This window comes from Tyto alba, unplaced genomic scaffold (genome assembly GCF_018691265.1).
Source record: "Tyto alba isolate M040663 unplaced genomic scaffold, T.alba_DEE_v4.0 Super-Scaffold_1, whole genome shotgun sequence".
Classification (NCBI taxonomy): Eukaryota; Metazoa; Chordata; class Aves; order Strigiformes; family Tytonidae; genus Tyto; species Tyto alba.
The window spans coordinates 36,714,487-36,729,116 of NW_024881261.1; the positions used below are offsets into that span (position 1 = coordinate 36,714,487).

General features: G+C 43.4%; 1 protein-coding gene across 1 annotated transcript; it reads left to right on the forward strand.

The window, feature by feature from the left end:
* The first annotated feature begins 296 nt into the window (after window positions 1-296).
* Window positions 297-14,494, forward strand: LOC104356629 (nucleolar RNA helicase 2). The gene is made up of 15 exons (XM_032994579.2): window positions 297-717; window positions 858-1,112; window positions 2,556-2,631; window positions 3,642-3,820; window positions 4,988-5,105; window positions 5,775-5,960; window positions 7,360-7,505; window positions 7,764-7,913; window positions 9,209-9,370; window positions 9,925-10,044; window positions 10,544-10,617; window positions 11,729-11,888; window positions 12,714-12,848; window positions 13,656-13,700; window positions 14,198-14,494. Exons 1-15 carry the CDS (start codon window positions 334-336, stop codon window positions 14,375-14,377), a joined length of 2,370 nt encoding a protein of 789 aa, XP_032850470.2. The 5' UTR covers window positions 297-333; the 3' UTR covers window positions 14,378-14,494.
* Window positions 14,495-14,630: the final 136 nt, after the last annotated feature.

The following is a 14,630-nucleotide window of genomic DNA, read 5'->3' on the forward strand; positions in this document are numbered from 1 at the left end:
TCACACGCGTTATGCTATAGGGTAAGCGAATTGTGCCGGCTGCTGGCGGGTTGGAGGAGGCGGCCGGGACCCGCCGTGAGGGGAAGAGGCGGCCGAGACCCGCCGTGAGGGGCGGAGGGAGGCGGGCCCGCCGTGAGGGGAAGAGGCGGCCGGGACCCTCCGTGAGGGGCGGAGGGAGGCGGGCCCGCCGTGAGGGGAAGAGGCGGCCGGGACCCGCCGTGAGGGGAAGAGGCGGCCGGGACCCTCCGTGAGGGGCGGAGGGAGGCGGGCCCGCCGCCCGGAACGGGATCGGCGGCGGCGGAAGGGGCGGGCCCGGGCTGGGGCAGCGGCTGCATGGGGGCGGTGTGGGGCCGCGCAGCTCGCCTCGGCGTCCCTGCGGTCCCTCCGCTCAGCGACCGGCGGCGGCTGGGCTGGCTGTGCGGCCCCGGGACGAGCTCGCCGCCGCCGCTGCTGCTGCTGCTGCTGGCGAAGGCGGCGCTGCCGCCCCGCGGCCCGCTCCGCCCGCTCGCCGCCCCTGGCTTCCTGCGCGCCGGGGCTGACCGCGGGGCTTGGGGCCGCCGCTGCCAGACGAGCGAGAGCAGCGTGGCCGCGCATCTCCTCGGAGAGCAGCCGCCCGCGATGCCCGCCGCCGCTGCCCCCGCCGACGACGACCCCGCCGAGCCCCAGGCGCCGGCGGGCGACGAGTCGGTGCGCCGCGGCCGCCAGAGGAAGGGCAAGGTGAGAGCGGGCGGCCCCCCGCCATGTGCCGCCGCGGGGGCGGCCATTTTGTGCGGCGCGGTGCCGCCGGGGCGGGTAACAGAGCAGGGCGTAACGGAGAGCGGTGGTTTCTCCGTGTAACGCCTGCTTTCCCTCGCCAGAAGGAGACCCGGGAGAAGCAGCTGAAGCGGCGCGGGAAGGCCGAGGGCGAGCAGGCCCAGCCTGAGGAGAGCGAGCTGGTTGACGATGAGCTTGAACCCCCCCTGCCCAAGAAGACAAAAAACGTCAAGGAGAGGAGCAACGGGTCAGAGCAGACGGTGAAACTTTTCTCTGCTGTAAGCCACGATGAGACGTCCCCAGCAGCCCAGAGCGTGTCCGGCGATGCGGCCGCTGGAGAGCAGGACAGCGATGAGGAGGTACTAGCACTCTGCCAGGGTCTTGCTTAATTAAAGCCCCGCTGGTAACGAGCGGGCTTAACTCATACAGGGTGCTGTGGGGAGGCTTGAGGTGTGAGGGCTGTGGGGACCGCTCTTATAGGCAGCGTTTGCCAACGTTCCCCTTGGATTTACGGCACCCGGTGCTGTGTGTCGGGGAGCGCCCAGCATCACGCCCCTTTCCACCCAAGCTGCGGATGGATGAGTGGAGCGTGGCAACGAGTGGTAGCTGTCTCTCCTCATATTGTGCTTTTTCCCTCGTGGTAAATGTCAAGCCGTTCGGAATAGCAGTGGAGGACACTAGCTAGTAGTAGGAAGCAGTTTCCGTGTGCTAGCTCGTCTTCACGTAGCAATTTGTTTTGTGTTTAGCCACACAAGCATTTTTCCCTGCTACACAGGTAGTTACCATCCCAGAAACGTGCACTGCTTTATGCTGTGACGATGTTGTCTGCTGGCAGGCCCTTTGATGAAGTATTTGGCAAGGTGTCCTGTAAGGGAAGGTCAAGGTTATCCTCTCGAGTTCCTGCTGCTGGAGTTCTCCCTGTTCTGATTTCCACCCTTGGCCTTGCACATGTGTATGAGAGGGCTCTGCAGCTTGCCTTCCCCTGTATAGGGCCTTCTGTGGGTAGTTTTCTCTCTTGTGTTTAAGATAGGAATGTGTATCAAGAGAATGCTTCTTGTACATGGGGTGTAATGATGTGATCTCTTAGATCTTTGAAACAGAAGCTAAATTGTGAGTTTTAAGTATCTACTGGCGTGCTAAGTTCAGAAGCTGTTTGTGTAGTCTACCCAGTAGGTGTGATTTAGAGGGAAATTCCTGCTTCACACAGTGAATTGTGACAGCAGATACGTTTTGCAGTGAAAAAAAGTTTTCTAATTATTTCAGTGGACTCCAGTTAAGATTTTTAACAAGTAGTTTCCCTTTCCTGACTTGCCAAGCATATGTGCCCCATGCAGTAAGATCACACGGAAAGGGCAGTTGTTCCCTTTTGTTTGCTATGGGTCTTGAAAGGTGGTGCAGCTATATCTGAATTAGGGATCAGGTAGCAATACCATGGTTTTGAACAAGATGTTGCAGGTAATGAGGGCAGGAAGACCTTAGGCAGGAAGTCTTTGCATAAGACTGATGTAAACCCAGGATTTGCTTGTAGGAATTCTGTCACACTGGGTAGTGCAGCCTGTGTCAGTTTGTCTTTTCCAACACAGGGTAGCTGGGTTCAAGTTTCCCACTTTACACTATGGTGACATTTTTGTTTGTGAAGTACCTGTATTGCAAGGGTTTTCTTTTTTTTTTAAACATAAAGGAGGTAGCTGGTAAAATTGCAGTGGTAAAACAAACGCACAGCTTTTCTTATGTGTCTGCGTAGGGTATGTTATTTACTCATCTCTTACGGTCAATAAAGTTTTTTTCTTTTATTCTGTTAGGAGCTGACAGAAGAAGCGAAAGAAGGCGCCTTCTCCAATTTTCCTCTCTCCCAAAACACCATCAGCCTTCTCAAAGGTTAGTTAGTGTGGTAAAATAAATTTCTGTAAATGTCCAGAACTGCACTCGGTTTTCTGTATAAGCAGAGATAAAAGCCAAGGGTAAATTGTCCTAAGTAGTCTTACATTTATTGTGTCGTAAGAATATGCACATGAGCAGTCACTGTAGATTCAAAGAGTCTGCTGCTGCTGGTAGGAACAAAGTTTCTGTTTTGTTCAGTTTCAGGTGCCTTAAGGCAAGTTTATTCTTCCACATGGTTATTCCTAGATGCACATTCTAGAGTCAGGGTTTCTCTTCTCATCAGTATCATTCCACTTACTGTGTATCTTTACTTCAGTTCCCATATCTGCTGTCTACAATATTGCTTCTTAAATAAGTGAAATGGTGGTTTCTATGTGAAGACTATTTGGTTTCTGTGTACAGGTTGTCTATGATTGCTCTCATACTTTTGGGCATTTTGATACTGCTTCTTGATTAGTTTTGTTGAGGAAGTAATCGCTATAGAGTTATTGTTCTCTGGGAAGCTGTACGATTCTTGTTCCTCACACAAAACTCTCCTTGTTCCTTTATGTTTTCTTTGCTCAGAAGTTTATCTTGGATGGATTGTTTCACTTCCACTGTGCAAAATCTCTGAAGTTTTAGAATGTTTTGAAACAAACACCTTTACCTCCTCCACCACCTTCAAAACTAAGCTACCATAAAATCTTGGACTGTATCAGAAAAAGCATGTTGGTGTTTGGGTTTGGTTTTTTTTTTTTTTTTTTTTTCTTCCTCTCCTGTTGTCTTATGCCAAACTTCACAAAAAGGTGGCTGTATTTCATCGTGGGTACTCAGATGTGTATTTGAGGGGAGGGAAGTACCTTTTGATCTAGAGTAGGAGTCAAAGATACGCGGTTTTCTTTTAAGTTGCATCTGCTGTTGTGTACAGGATTTGACATGATGTGCTTTACACATTTGGTCTAGTTATATATGAGGGCTTCTAGCTGTTTGTTCACCTTTCAGTGTAATCTTTTTGGATTATTTTACAGCTCAAGGCATAAAATACCTGTTCCCTGTGCAAGTGAGGACTTTTCAGCCCATATATGATGGCAAAGATGTAATTGCTCAAGCTCGAACAGGAACCGGGAAAACCTTTTCTTTTGCTCTTCCTCTGACTGAAAAACTTCAGAGTGTCTCACAAGATGGAAGAAGAGGCCGTGCACCAAAAGTAACTTGCCGCTTAAGGGTTAACACCAAAACCTTAGGATATGGCAGTTTTTGAGGGAGATTTTGTAATTGCCTTGAGGGCTTTTGTTTGGGATTTCTTTCTCCTTTTTCGTGTTTGTAATAATGAATGCTTTCTTCAGATCAGGAGCTACAGTGTGATAGAAATTTTGCAACATCACAGTGATAACACGTTTCACGTTTAGGATTCCTTGTGACTGAATTTGGGAGAGTGGTCAGGGCACTGCAGCAGTAGCTAGTGTACTTCCCGACTGCTGTCCTCAAGAAGTTGACGTGAGGCTTTGGGGTTCAATTCCTTGGCTCTTCTGAGGGAGCAGTTGAGTCAGCTGGACTTGTCTCTCTTCACTGAGGTTGTTTCTCACTGTAAATTCCATGGTAATAATTGAAGGCTTTTGGTTTGTTTTTTTTTCCCTCATGTCTGGAGACTCAACCTAATGGATGCAAGTGGTGTTTACATTTCTTCTTAAGTATGAGATGGGATTGGTAACCAGGTGTCTGTGATCAGATATATTCCCATGCAAATGAAGTGTATATATTTATCAATAGACTGAAAAACTGCTGTAGTCTGCAAATTTGTTGCCTACTTCATCCTTTTATTAACCTTAAAGGCAAAATAAGTTTAAAAATCTTGTTGTCTGAAAGATTTCTAGAGAAGTATTCAGCTCTTTGTTTTATTGTTTAATTCTTAAAGAAATGGAGAGGTGAAGGATAGGTACTGGAGGAAGGCAGGTGGGTGGAGAAGGAGGATACGTGGCTAGAATGCATCATGCTATGTATCTTTTAAGATCTTACTAGTTCAAATTTTTAGTGACAGTTCCTATCCTTTCATGCTGAACTGCACCTTCATTGTCCTCGGTAATGTTACTGAAGTGTCTATTTTATCTGGCATTAACTTAAAAAAAAATATTGCTGTTCTACATATCAGTTATCTTATAATGCTTTGTCTTGTTTCTTCTTGCTGGCTATGAGGCCAGTTTACAGGCTCCAGGTGGTAGGAAATGTTGCTGGGATGGTGGGGAGCTGTGGGCAACTCTGCAACAAGTATAGAATAAGATTGGGAGTACAAGCTGTTTGATGTGAAGTAAACCCATTTATCCCAGCACCCTCTCCCAAGTACTGCTGCATTTTGTCTCTTTTTCAATCTTTCCAGGTTCTGGTTCTTGTTCCAACCAGGGAACTGGCCACTCAGGTAGCCAGAGACTTCAAGAATCTCACCAGGAAACTGTCAGTGGCTTGTTTTTATGGAGGGACTCCATATAAAGCACAGCGTAAGTAAATGCTAAGGAATTACTACTGGATTAGAGTTGACTTTTCTCCAAAGGCATTCCATGAATAAAACTGGCTTTTTTTCCCCCCTCAGAATTTCACTTCAGTCAGAAAGCATGACATTGCTTTCAAAGGAAGCATACAACCTGGGTTGAATTATTTTAATTCCAATAAATCTTTATTTAAAAGAATGGTTGAAGGTCTGCAAAATGACTAGTCCTTTTAGTTTCTTCTTTATTACATGTTTGTGTGGTTTTTGTGTGGATATTTACTGGGACTAGACAACTGTCCAAGGAAAAGAGCGAGCTGTGTATGTATGTATGGCTCTGTCTGTCTCCAGAGGTAGCTGTGAAAAATAATTTAGCTGAAAAACTGAAGCGTTTTTTTGTAATAATGCTCTGGAGGTTTCTAATGCCAGCTGATTGCTGCTTGGAAATTGGCGTATCTTACTGTAATTTTGCTTGTGGTTTAGCTGGTATTCATGACAGAGCAACTTGGACTGCCATTTAGCTTACTTGTTTGTTACATAGAGTGAATGTAGTGCTTCAGAGATGACAGTGAAGGGCAGTAACTTTTTGCTTCTAAAATTAGAAGTGTTGCTGTATACTGGTAACTTTTTACCTTGTTGTCTCTTGGCGTTCTGACACTGTCCTTATTCTTCTGTCTTCCAGTTGATCTCCTTAAAAGTGGCATTGATATTCTAGTGGGAACTCCTGGACGGATCAAAGACCACATTCAGAATAGCAAGCTGGAACTTTCCAGTGTGAAGCACGTTGTTTTGGATGAAGTTGATCACATGTTAGACATGGGCTTTGCTGAACAGGTGGAAGAAATCTTAGGATGTGCTTATAAAAAAGGTAAATTTGGACATCAGGAGAGGAATAGGGGACAGTGCAGAAAACACAGTTATGCTACTTTGAAAACTGCTGGTGCACCCCCAGCTTGAATCCTTTGTGTGCAATGCTAGTATCAGACCTCAGAGAAAAGGGTGAGGTAGAACTGGAAAAGGTTGAAAGCAAGATGACAGATGGCTGAAGGGCTGGAATGGCATCTCTGGAAGGAGGTGGGGAAAAAGGGGCAAAAAAGCAACAAACCCAACCCAACTCCCTAAGCCCTAGTGGTCTTCATCCTGAGAGAGATGACTGAGCATAGGTTTAGCGTTATGACACGTCTGTACACTCGTCTTCACACAAAGTTGACAGCTAGGGAGTATATTTGCCCTTTTATGATGCAGTGCGCATTTAGCAAAGCCACCAGTTACCAGGTACAGAGCAGAAGGAGGTTATTTTAATAGTGTGAAATTCTTCGCCAAATTGTACTAATCCCAAAAGTTTTGAAAAGTGACTTGATGAATTACTGGAAGTAGAAATACCAGGGATTACTAGAGGCAAGGTTATCACTTCTAGCTCTGGAAGCCACAAAAATCTGATTACTGGGAGAGTTTCTTCATATCTTGGTTAACTACACTTGACTGCTGTTGGAAATAGTACGTGAGCTTCATGGATCTTCGGTTTGACCCAATACAGCCACTGTTGTTTTTACTTGGTTTATGTTCTCCCCTTTCTGTGGAGTCAGTGTTTGTCCTGACAGCCAAAAAGTACAGATAATCTTCTGAAAAAGGAAATCTGTATAGGTTTTGGAAGAATTGTTGTAACTATTCAGTCTTAAAAGTTTTCTTCATGACTGGAAAATAAATTGTAGGGAATCATATGTGTTCTTTAGCAATGTGTGTTTCTTTCTGTCTGATCTTGTGGAGGTAAGAAGGTAGCTAAAACTTTTTCAAAATACTGTTTGTTAAACTGTTCTTACCTGGAGTAATCTATCTAGTCATATAATTCCTCCGCCTGGTCTGCAGAGTGTCCTTTTTAGCCTGCCTGTTTCTTTTGCACACAGCCATACTGTTGACAGATAGTATTGGAATACCAGGAAAGGAGGGATTGAGACAAGAGCTCTTTCAGGTATGCGGGAGGACTTCAGGCACAGTCTAAATCATTTTTAGCAGATGATCTGGAAATGTGTCTTGTATTTCTTCTCAGGCAGGATGAAGGATTCCGTTTGGGCCAGTTAAAATTACTGTAACTTTGCCTTTGGTGTCTAAACGACATTAAAAATGTTTTCATTGCTTCTGAGTTTTACTGTAGCTGACTTACTGCACATACAAACCTCTCAACTTGAGAACAGCTCTGTTGCTTTTTTATCAGTTCTCAAGTTTCAGAGTCTGTTGTGACGACTGAAATCGGTGTCATTTTTTTCCAGGTTCTGAAAACAACCCCCAGACACTGCTGTTTTCTGCAACTTGTCCACGATGGGTATATGATGTCGCAAAAAAATACATGAAAGATGAATATGAACAGATTGACCTGATTGGAAAGAAGACTCAGAGAACTGCCATGACTGTGGAAGTGAGTGATTCTGCTGCAGAGCAGGACAGGTCCTGAGAGCACATGGCCTGGATGAAATGGGTTCTGCATTGACTTTACAAATCAGGGTGTGCAATGTCTTGTCACATGATTGACATACAATTTTTTTCAAACAAAGCTTTCGTATGGGGACAGTAGTTTGCAAGCTTAAAAAATAATTTCCTTCTGCATTTATTTTTGTCTGTCCTGTGTGTGGCTTAGATTTAACATGAATGCTTATCGTGCTTCTTTCCCAAACAGCACTTGGCTATACAGTGCCGCTCGTCTCAGAGAGCAGGAGTTCTTGGCGATATCATTCAAGTCTACAGTGGCAGCCATGGGCGGACCATTGTTTTTTGTGAGACCAAAAGGGAAGCAAATGAACTGGCTATGAACGCTTCACTCAAACAGGTACTGGGGTCTGAAAGGAGAGCAGCAGTTACGGATGTTCAGAGGTTGAATGCCCTGAAATAAATAGGAGGCTGCAACTGTGTGGATGAAGTTGTTTCTGTGGGTGGTTTTGAGACTTATGAAAGCTGTTTCTAAAAGTAGAGCTTTGCAGTTAAAATACCTTCTTGGCTGTGATTATGAATTTATTACTTAAATTAAAATCATGCAGGACAGGATCAAGGGAAAATAAGCAGCTTATGCTGAATAACCAGGAGATCGTAATAATGGTAATAATCAGGAGCTAGTATAGTGCACATATTCCATCTCATTAGTGTGCTTGTCGGATTCCCATCTCTTAATGGTGTTTATTCTTTGAGCAGTCAGTATTCAGGAAAATCCAACTAATATAGCAGCATGGAATGTCTTGTTGCACTTGGAAGGTCATTTAATAGTTTTTTTCAGAACTCGGGTGATACATCGAGCAGCTTTGCTATGCTTGGTTGAATTATTACCCTGTTTTCAAATGTGGGGAAAGGTGCTGGATTTTTTTCAGAGAAAATCCTGTTTGATACTAAATACTAATTTATGGAGAAAGAACAGTGGTGGGAATACATGGTTTGCTCAGTATTTGATAAATGTCATGTACCATCCACATTAAAATCTTGCATCAACAATTTTTGCCTGTTGGCCCTGCTGATTTCACAGTAAATCCAATGACTTTGTTCTTTTGTCAGTATGTGATGTGTTTTTCTCTGACACCAGTAAGTTCTGCTCTATCATGTTACTTTTTTTGAATTCTCAGCCTGTGACTCTGCCCTTTCTCCTTGTCAAATGCTTGGTCTGTCTCTTGTGCCATTAAACATGGAGGTTGTTCAGATCACCTGTAGGGTTTGGGAATGCCTTGAAAACCTCACTTCAGCTTCCGTGGGTTTTGGGATGGCTTTCCAGGGAAGGGAACAAAGTATCTTGCTAGCTGTTGTCAAGCACTGCTTACGTAAAGTTGCTTCCGTTTGTTCCATGGAAGTGCAAGCTGAAGTGGGCCCTTTTGGCATGGCAGACTGCAAATTGTACACCTTGCTCTTGGTATACTACAAATAATAACGTTATGGTAAAATGACTGCCTATGAGTGTGACTGTCCCAGAGAAAGATCAAACCACAAAGTAGGATGCTTTATATTCCTTTGGTTATTAGCTGTGTAATTATTTTCTGTGGCTCTGTACAATATTTTGGGGTTTGTAATTAAACGTCTTTAGATACTGCAGCCTAGATTCCCCTGTTAAATGACATGCTAATTGTTTGTTTGTTTCACTGACAGGATGCCCAGTCATTGCATGGTGACATTCCACAGAAACAGAGGGAAATTACATTAAAAGGCTTTAGAACTGGTGTGTTTGAAGTTCTGATTGCAACAAACGTAGCTGCCCGTGGTTTGGATATTCCTGAGGTTGACCTTGTTATACAGTGTTCACCACCAAAAGTAAGTCATTAGGGGAAACTAAAATTGTAATTTGTTCTTTTTTTTGTGACAGAACAGTGGGTTATTTATCTGTTTCACCAGAAGTATGTTCTGATTCACAAATGAAGTGGATTTTTTGTAAATGCAGGCCTAGATTTTGCTAGTTAAGCTTTCATGTTTTGAGCTTTGATTAAAGTAAAAGTGATGGTTTTCAGTTACTCTGAAAAGTCATAAGAGAGCTTTTGATGTTGTTTCAGCATTACTGGATCCCTTCTGAATGTTGAGTTTCATAACAATTCTAAAATACTTCTGCTGCCTTTTTCTTCTTTTGAACTGTCAGTGGAGCTTTTAATTAAAAAAACCCAAACCCTTATGTTAGTAGTGTTTGTTAAACCTGAGGCAGCAAACCTTGAGCAGGGTAGCGTAGGCAAACCTGAGCTATAAGTTTGGGTATAGAGACGTAATGTATCACTCAGGCTTCTGAATTAGAATTTAGCTTGCACTTTCTTTTACAATGTATAAATGTCAACAGTTGAATTGATAAGGTTTTCTCATGTTAATCTGAATTTCTGAAGGATGTTGATTCCTACATCCATCGTTCTGGACGTACGGGTCGAGCTGGCCGGACTGGGATCTGCATTTGTTTATTTCAGCGAAGAGAAGAAGATCTCCTGAAACAAGTTGAGCACAAAGCGGTGAGTTGTACCTCACTCAGACCTCTGCTCAATAAAGTCACTCAGCTCCTAAAAAGACTCTGCCGTTCTTAGACTTTGTAACTGTGGGCTGCTTAGGAGTCCAGTACTGGACTTATGGACCATAGTCCTGTAGGCCTAAAATGCTGATATTTGGTAAGCATTTGTAAATGCTTTTGTATCAACCTGTTCTAATGTCTCATGAGTTTCTCCATGTTGACAGTACTCTTGCTGTCAGCAGGCAGACTGTGACAGGAATGCATTGAGGAGGTCATACCTTTCGTTACAATCTGCATGTAAATTGATGTAAAGTAGATCCAGGTTAACAAAGGCAGGAACTTAAAGAAAAGCTTTATTCTAGCTTTGGAAGTAATTTAAATTAAGTAAAGACTGTGTTAGTGTTCTAAACAGTGACTAGAGACCACAGTAATGTGACTTAAGTAGGGTTGAGTTGTAGAGTGCTGAAAAAACATTCAACTGTCATTTGTTCTCTTGATTTCAGGGGATTACATTTAAGCGCATAGGTGTTCCCTCTGCTACAGATGTAATTAAAGCTTCAAGTAATGATGCCAAAAAGTAAGTTTATTTGCCTGTTCTTAAAAGATGTCTAGAGGTCTTACCAACAACAATGCTGTTAATGCAAAGCTTTGTGGGATCAGACCTGTATGTGAGCATGCCTTTGCCTATGTTGTAAAAGTCAGCTGGTTTGCATGTGGATACTGACTTGCTTTTGTAAGATGGTATTAATTACCTTCTGTGTGCTTGAACACAGACCTTTTCATAGAACATAATGTTCTTTAAGTTATTGCGAAAATTAACCTTTATTTCTATAATCAGAAATCAGTAGCGGAACAGGGAATTACTGTCTCACAGATTTTTTTTTTTTTTTTTTGTCCACTCAGATGATCCAGTAGCAGTATGTAAAGAGCAATACTTAGTACAATGACAAATTACTCTGCAGTGATGAGGGTGTTGTAACCCCATCCCGTGTTCCTTTGTATCATTTTATTCTCAAGGGTTGTGTTTTTTATACCATGTAGCTCTGCTTACATTTGCTGTCCCGTTGGTGGAAATCACATACACAGACATTATTTTAATTAGCAAGCATTTGGCCAGTGTAAAGGAGATCACGGGTGTGATGTTGGGTTCACCGCATACTGAAAAATAGTGGGAACTGCTGGTGTACCAAAAATAGCATTGGAGAAGTAGTTGTTCTCAGTTTTCCATCTTGTTTTTGCTGCCTCTCCCAGAAATAACCAATTTAATCTGCTTGCACTGAGAGCAGGGAGTGCCTAGCCGCAGCCCAGCAGCAGGATTGTAGTGGTTTGCTTCTCCTCCTTGTGAAGTAAAAGCAAGGGATCCTTGGGTGTACTGGCAACACTTTCTTGGGGTACGGCCTTAAGAATGCTGATATTTTCATCTTCTCAGTGCTCTCAAAACATGCCACGTTGTACACCCCCAGTTTTGAACACATATTTCAAGAGGCTTGGCTTAATGAACAGAGGAGGTGGGTATTCAGCATCCTGAAGGTGCCGAGTTGAGTGAGTAGCAGTGAAGCGTAAGCATGATAGCCAAGGCTTTTAGAGATACTTCGTTCATCTGGAAAGCTGTCTGAAGTCTATGTCTTAAACATGACTGCACTTCACACTGGCCTTTACTGATCTTTTAAACTTTTGTCACCATGTAGGTTGTTGGAGTCCGTTCCTCCCTCTGCAGTAGACTACTTCAGAAAATCTGCTCAAGAGCTCATAGACGAGAAAGGGGCAGTTGCTGCCCTGGCTGCAGCTCTAGCCCATATTTCTGGGGCATCTTACATACAGCAGCGCTCCTTACTCAACTCAACTGCGGTAAATAACATTATACCTGTGTTAACAAGAAAGGATAAATGAATTGCTTGCATCCAGGCCAAATGTGCCATCTTCTCAGGCTCTTTCAGTAGGGTTTCTGAACAGCTGCTGTCCTCAGCTCTTGGTGTGTTGCTTGTTCCCTGACTGAAAGAAGCTCTTACAGGAAACCAGAGAAACTTGAAATCAGTTAGTAAATTTTCTTGTAATGAGAGTTAAAAGAATTTCTCCAGAGATCTAAGCAACAGAAGGCTTCGATTCTCTAAGAGAGTTTAGCTAATGACATTTTACAAGGTAATAGATTGGTTTGTGCTATTGTAGTTTTCCCTTCCCAGGAAGCTTTTACATTTCTGTCATATTTCAGGTAAGCCTAGCATGTGATTACCTTATTTCAAAGAGATCTTGGTGGAAGAAAAGTACAGCCCTTTCTTTTTCTGTCACACTGAAGGAGAACTTGGCCCAGTTCATTGCATGGTATCACAATTTTGGAAATAGCATGTGACTGAGCTGTGCTGCTTGTATCAGTTTGGAGGTTTTTTACCAGTTTTCTAGCGGTAACCTTATGTATGTAGCCAGAAGCAGACACACATTTATTCAATAAAATACAGAAATGCTATTGGCCTTTATATCCATGGGCAATCCTCAGTTAGATGGATGCCTTCAGCTTCTTAGGAGGCTTTTAGTTGCTTCACTTCTGGGAAGCTGATTTCTTAAGATTAAATACTACATTACAATAACAAGTTATTGTGTGGTTCATTAGTTAGTGAGTTACAGGCTGTCCAACTGTGTTCAGTCTTGTAAATGTTTTTCTCTAATTGTTTCCTGAAGGGTTTTGTGACCATGGTGTTAAAGTGTTCAGTAGAAGTGCATACCATGAGCTATGCCTGGCGGGGACTGAAAGAACAGCTTGGTGAGGCAGTAGATGACAAAATATCTGCAATGCGTTTCCTCAAGGGGAAGACGGTAAGAATGCCCAACCTTGGGGAAGGAGGGACTGTGTGTGTGTGTGCATATGTGGCCAGCTTTTGCAGTGTTTGAGGCAGGAGTTCTGAAGTACCAGTATAGGAATGTTGATTTCATCCTATCCCCACGCAATCTTATTTCTCAGAAAATGGTAAGCTCTCACGAGGCCCTCTGAAACTGCAGTTTATGTATACACTATTAAAAAACAAAGGCAGCATTGAAGCTGGTAGAGTGTTTTAAAAGACACTTACTTGGAGACATTGTTCCTAAATGATAATGCAGGAATTCTTTTCTTAAAAAATAGCATCAGAAATATGTATATAGTAGGAGTAGTTGTTGTGACCTTTATTCTTTCATTGTAAGCTAGTGCTGACACTATAAACCACTGCACTGGAAAGGCAGCTGTAGAGTAGGGCAGTGACTGACTGCCTGACCTGAGAAGTACAGCGTTCACCTGACTGTCAGCCTGGCTGCTGACGTGTTTGACACTTGTTTTCTGTGCAGGTGTGGGGCCAGATTATGCCTATTTTACTTTTAAGCAGACAGGCTGATTGCAGGCAATGCTGCTGTCAGCACAGAGCATTTGAAATCTGCGTTTTGTTTTGAGCTTTTGCGTTTTAACTGCTTTTTAAATTTGGCTTTTAAAAAGCTTCCCCCAAAAGACCATGCTTTCTGCCATTTCTGGTTTCTTCTGGATTCTACACTTAGCATGTATGAGTGATTGCAGGTGCTGCTCATCTGGAGTTGTGTGTGTCTGTTCTTGGATATATCTTTGGAAAACTAACACCTTTTTTTTTTTTTTGGTAGGGGGTGTGCTTTGATATCCCTGCTGGTGAACTGAGTAACATACAGGTATGTTTTTGTAGCCAGAATTGCGTTTGTAACCTGGTGATTTGGAAGTTGGTGATGGCCATAGATAGGATTGAATATAGGGTGGTTTGAGAGGATTGGGTTTGTGTTTTAATAAGGACGTTGCATAGACAACAGTCATTAGGAGCACAGCGCAGCCATTAGAAAATATCCTATCATGTTGCTTTCTCATTTCAGTTCTCATGATATTACCTGATTTTATTAAAGAAAATCCTATGTTCTTTGGCTACTCTGGGTTTTGACCTCCAGTCTATTTGAGAGATAACCAGTTGACTTCACTCCTTCTTGTCCCTTTGTGATTGTTTGTCCTTTGTCACAGAACTGTGAGTTGTCTCTTAAGAGGGATCTGTTGACTTACTTTGGCGTGTGCAGGATTTGTCTGGAAATACCTTAGCATTCAGTGTTGCTTTTAATTGATATAGGGTACCTTGGACACACCTGCAGGCACATGAAGTCTTGTTACATTGGTCTTGTTTCAGGAACAATGGAGGGACACCAGGCGCTGGCAACTGTCAGTGGCAGAGGAATTGCCTGAGCTGGAAGAATATTCTCAGGAGGCGGGACGAGGCTTCTTCAGGTTTGGAAGCGGGAGGCAAGGTGACGGCAGCTTCAAGAGAAACAACTGGTTTAAGAATAGAAACCAGGGACATGATGTTTAACAAGTCACTTGATTAACCTCTGGTGCAGATACGGGACTGAGCTGATTTTTATCGGAGAGTAAAAGGCTGTTAGACATTCCTCTTTGGCTATTTCTTGATAAAACACCTTGTCTTTGAGGATGGCTAAAAATCTTGTTTGCTGAACTGACTAGGTATTTCGGAAGGTTTTTTATTTTTTTTGCTCAGCGAACTAGCTGCTGCCATTTTCCGGCCCTTAAACTAAATGTCATACGCATCTCGGTGCAGGGGGGCG

Excerpts from the sequence above, each read along its gene's own strand:
- LOC104356629 (XM_032994579.2), top strand. The coding sequence starts at position 334 with ATGGGGGCGGTGTGGGGCCGCGCAGCTCGCCTCGGCGTCCCTGCGGTC. Across the intron at positions 5,106-5,774 it reads GACTCCATATAAAGCACAGC|TTGATCTCCTTAAAAGTGGC; the intron begins GTAAGTAAATGC and ends TCTGTCTTCCAG. Across the intron at positions 9,371-9,924 it reads TACAGTGTTCACCACCAAAA|GATGTTGATTCCTACATCCA; the intron begins GTAAGTCATTAG and ends GAATTTCTGAAG.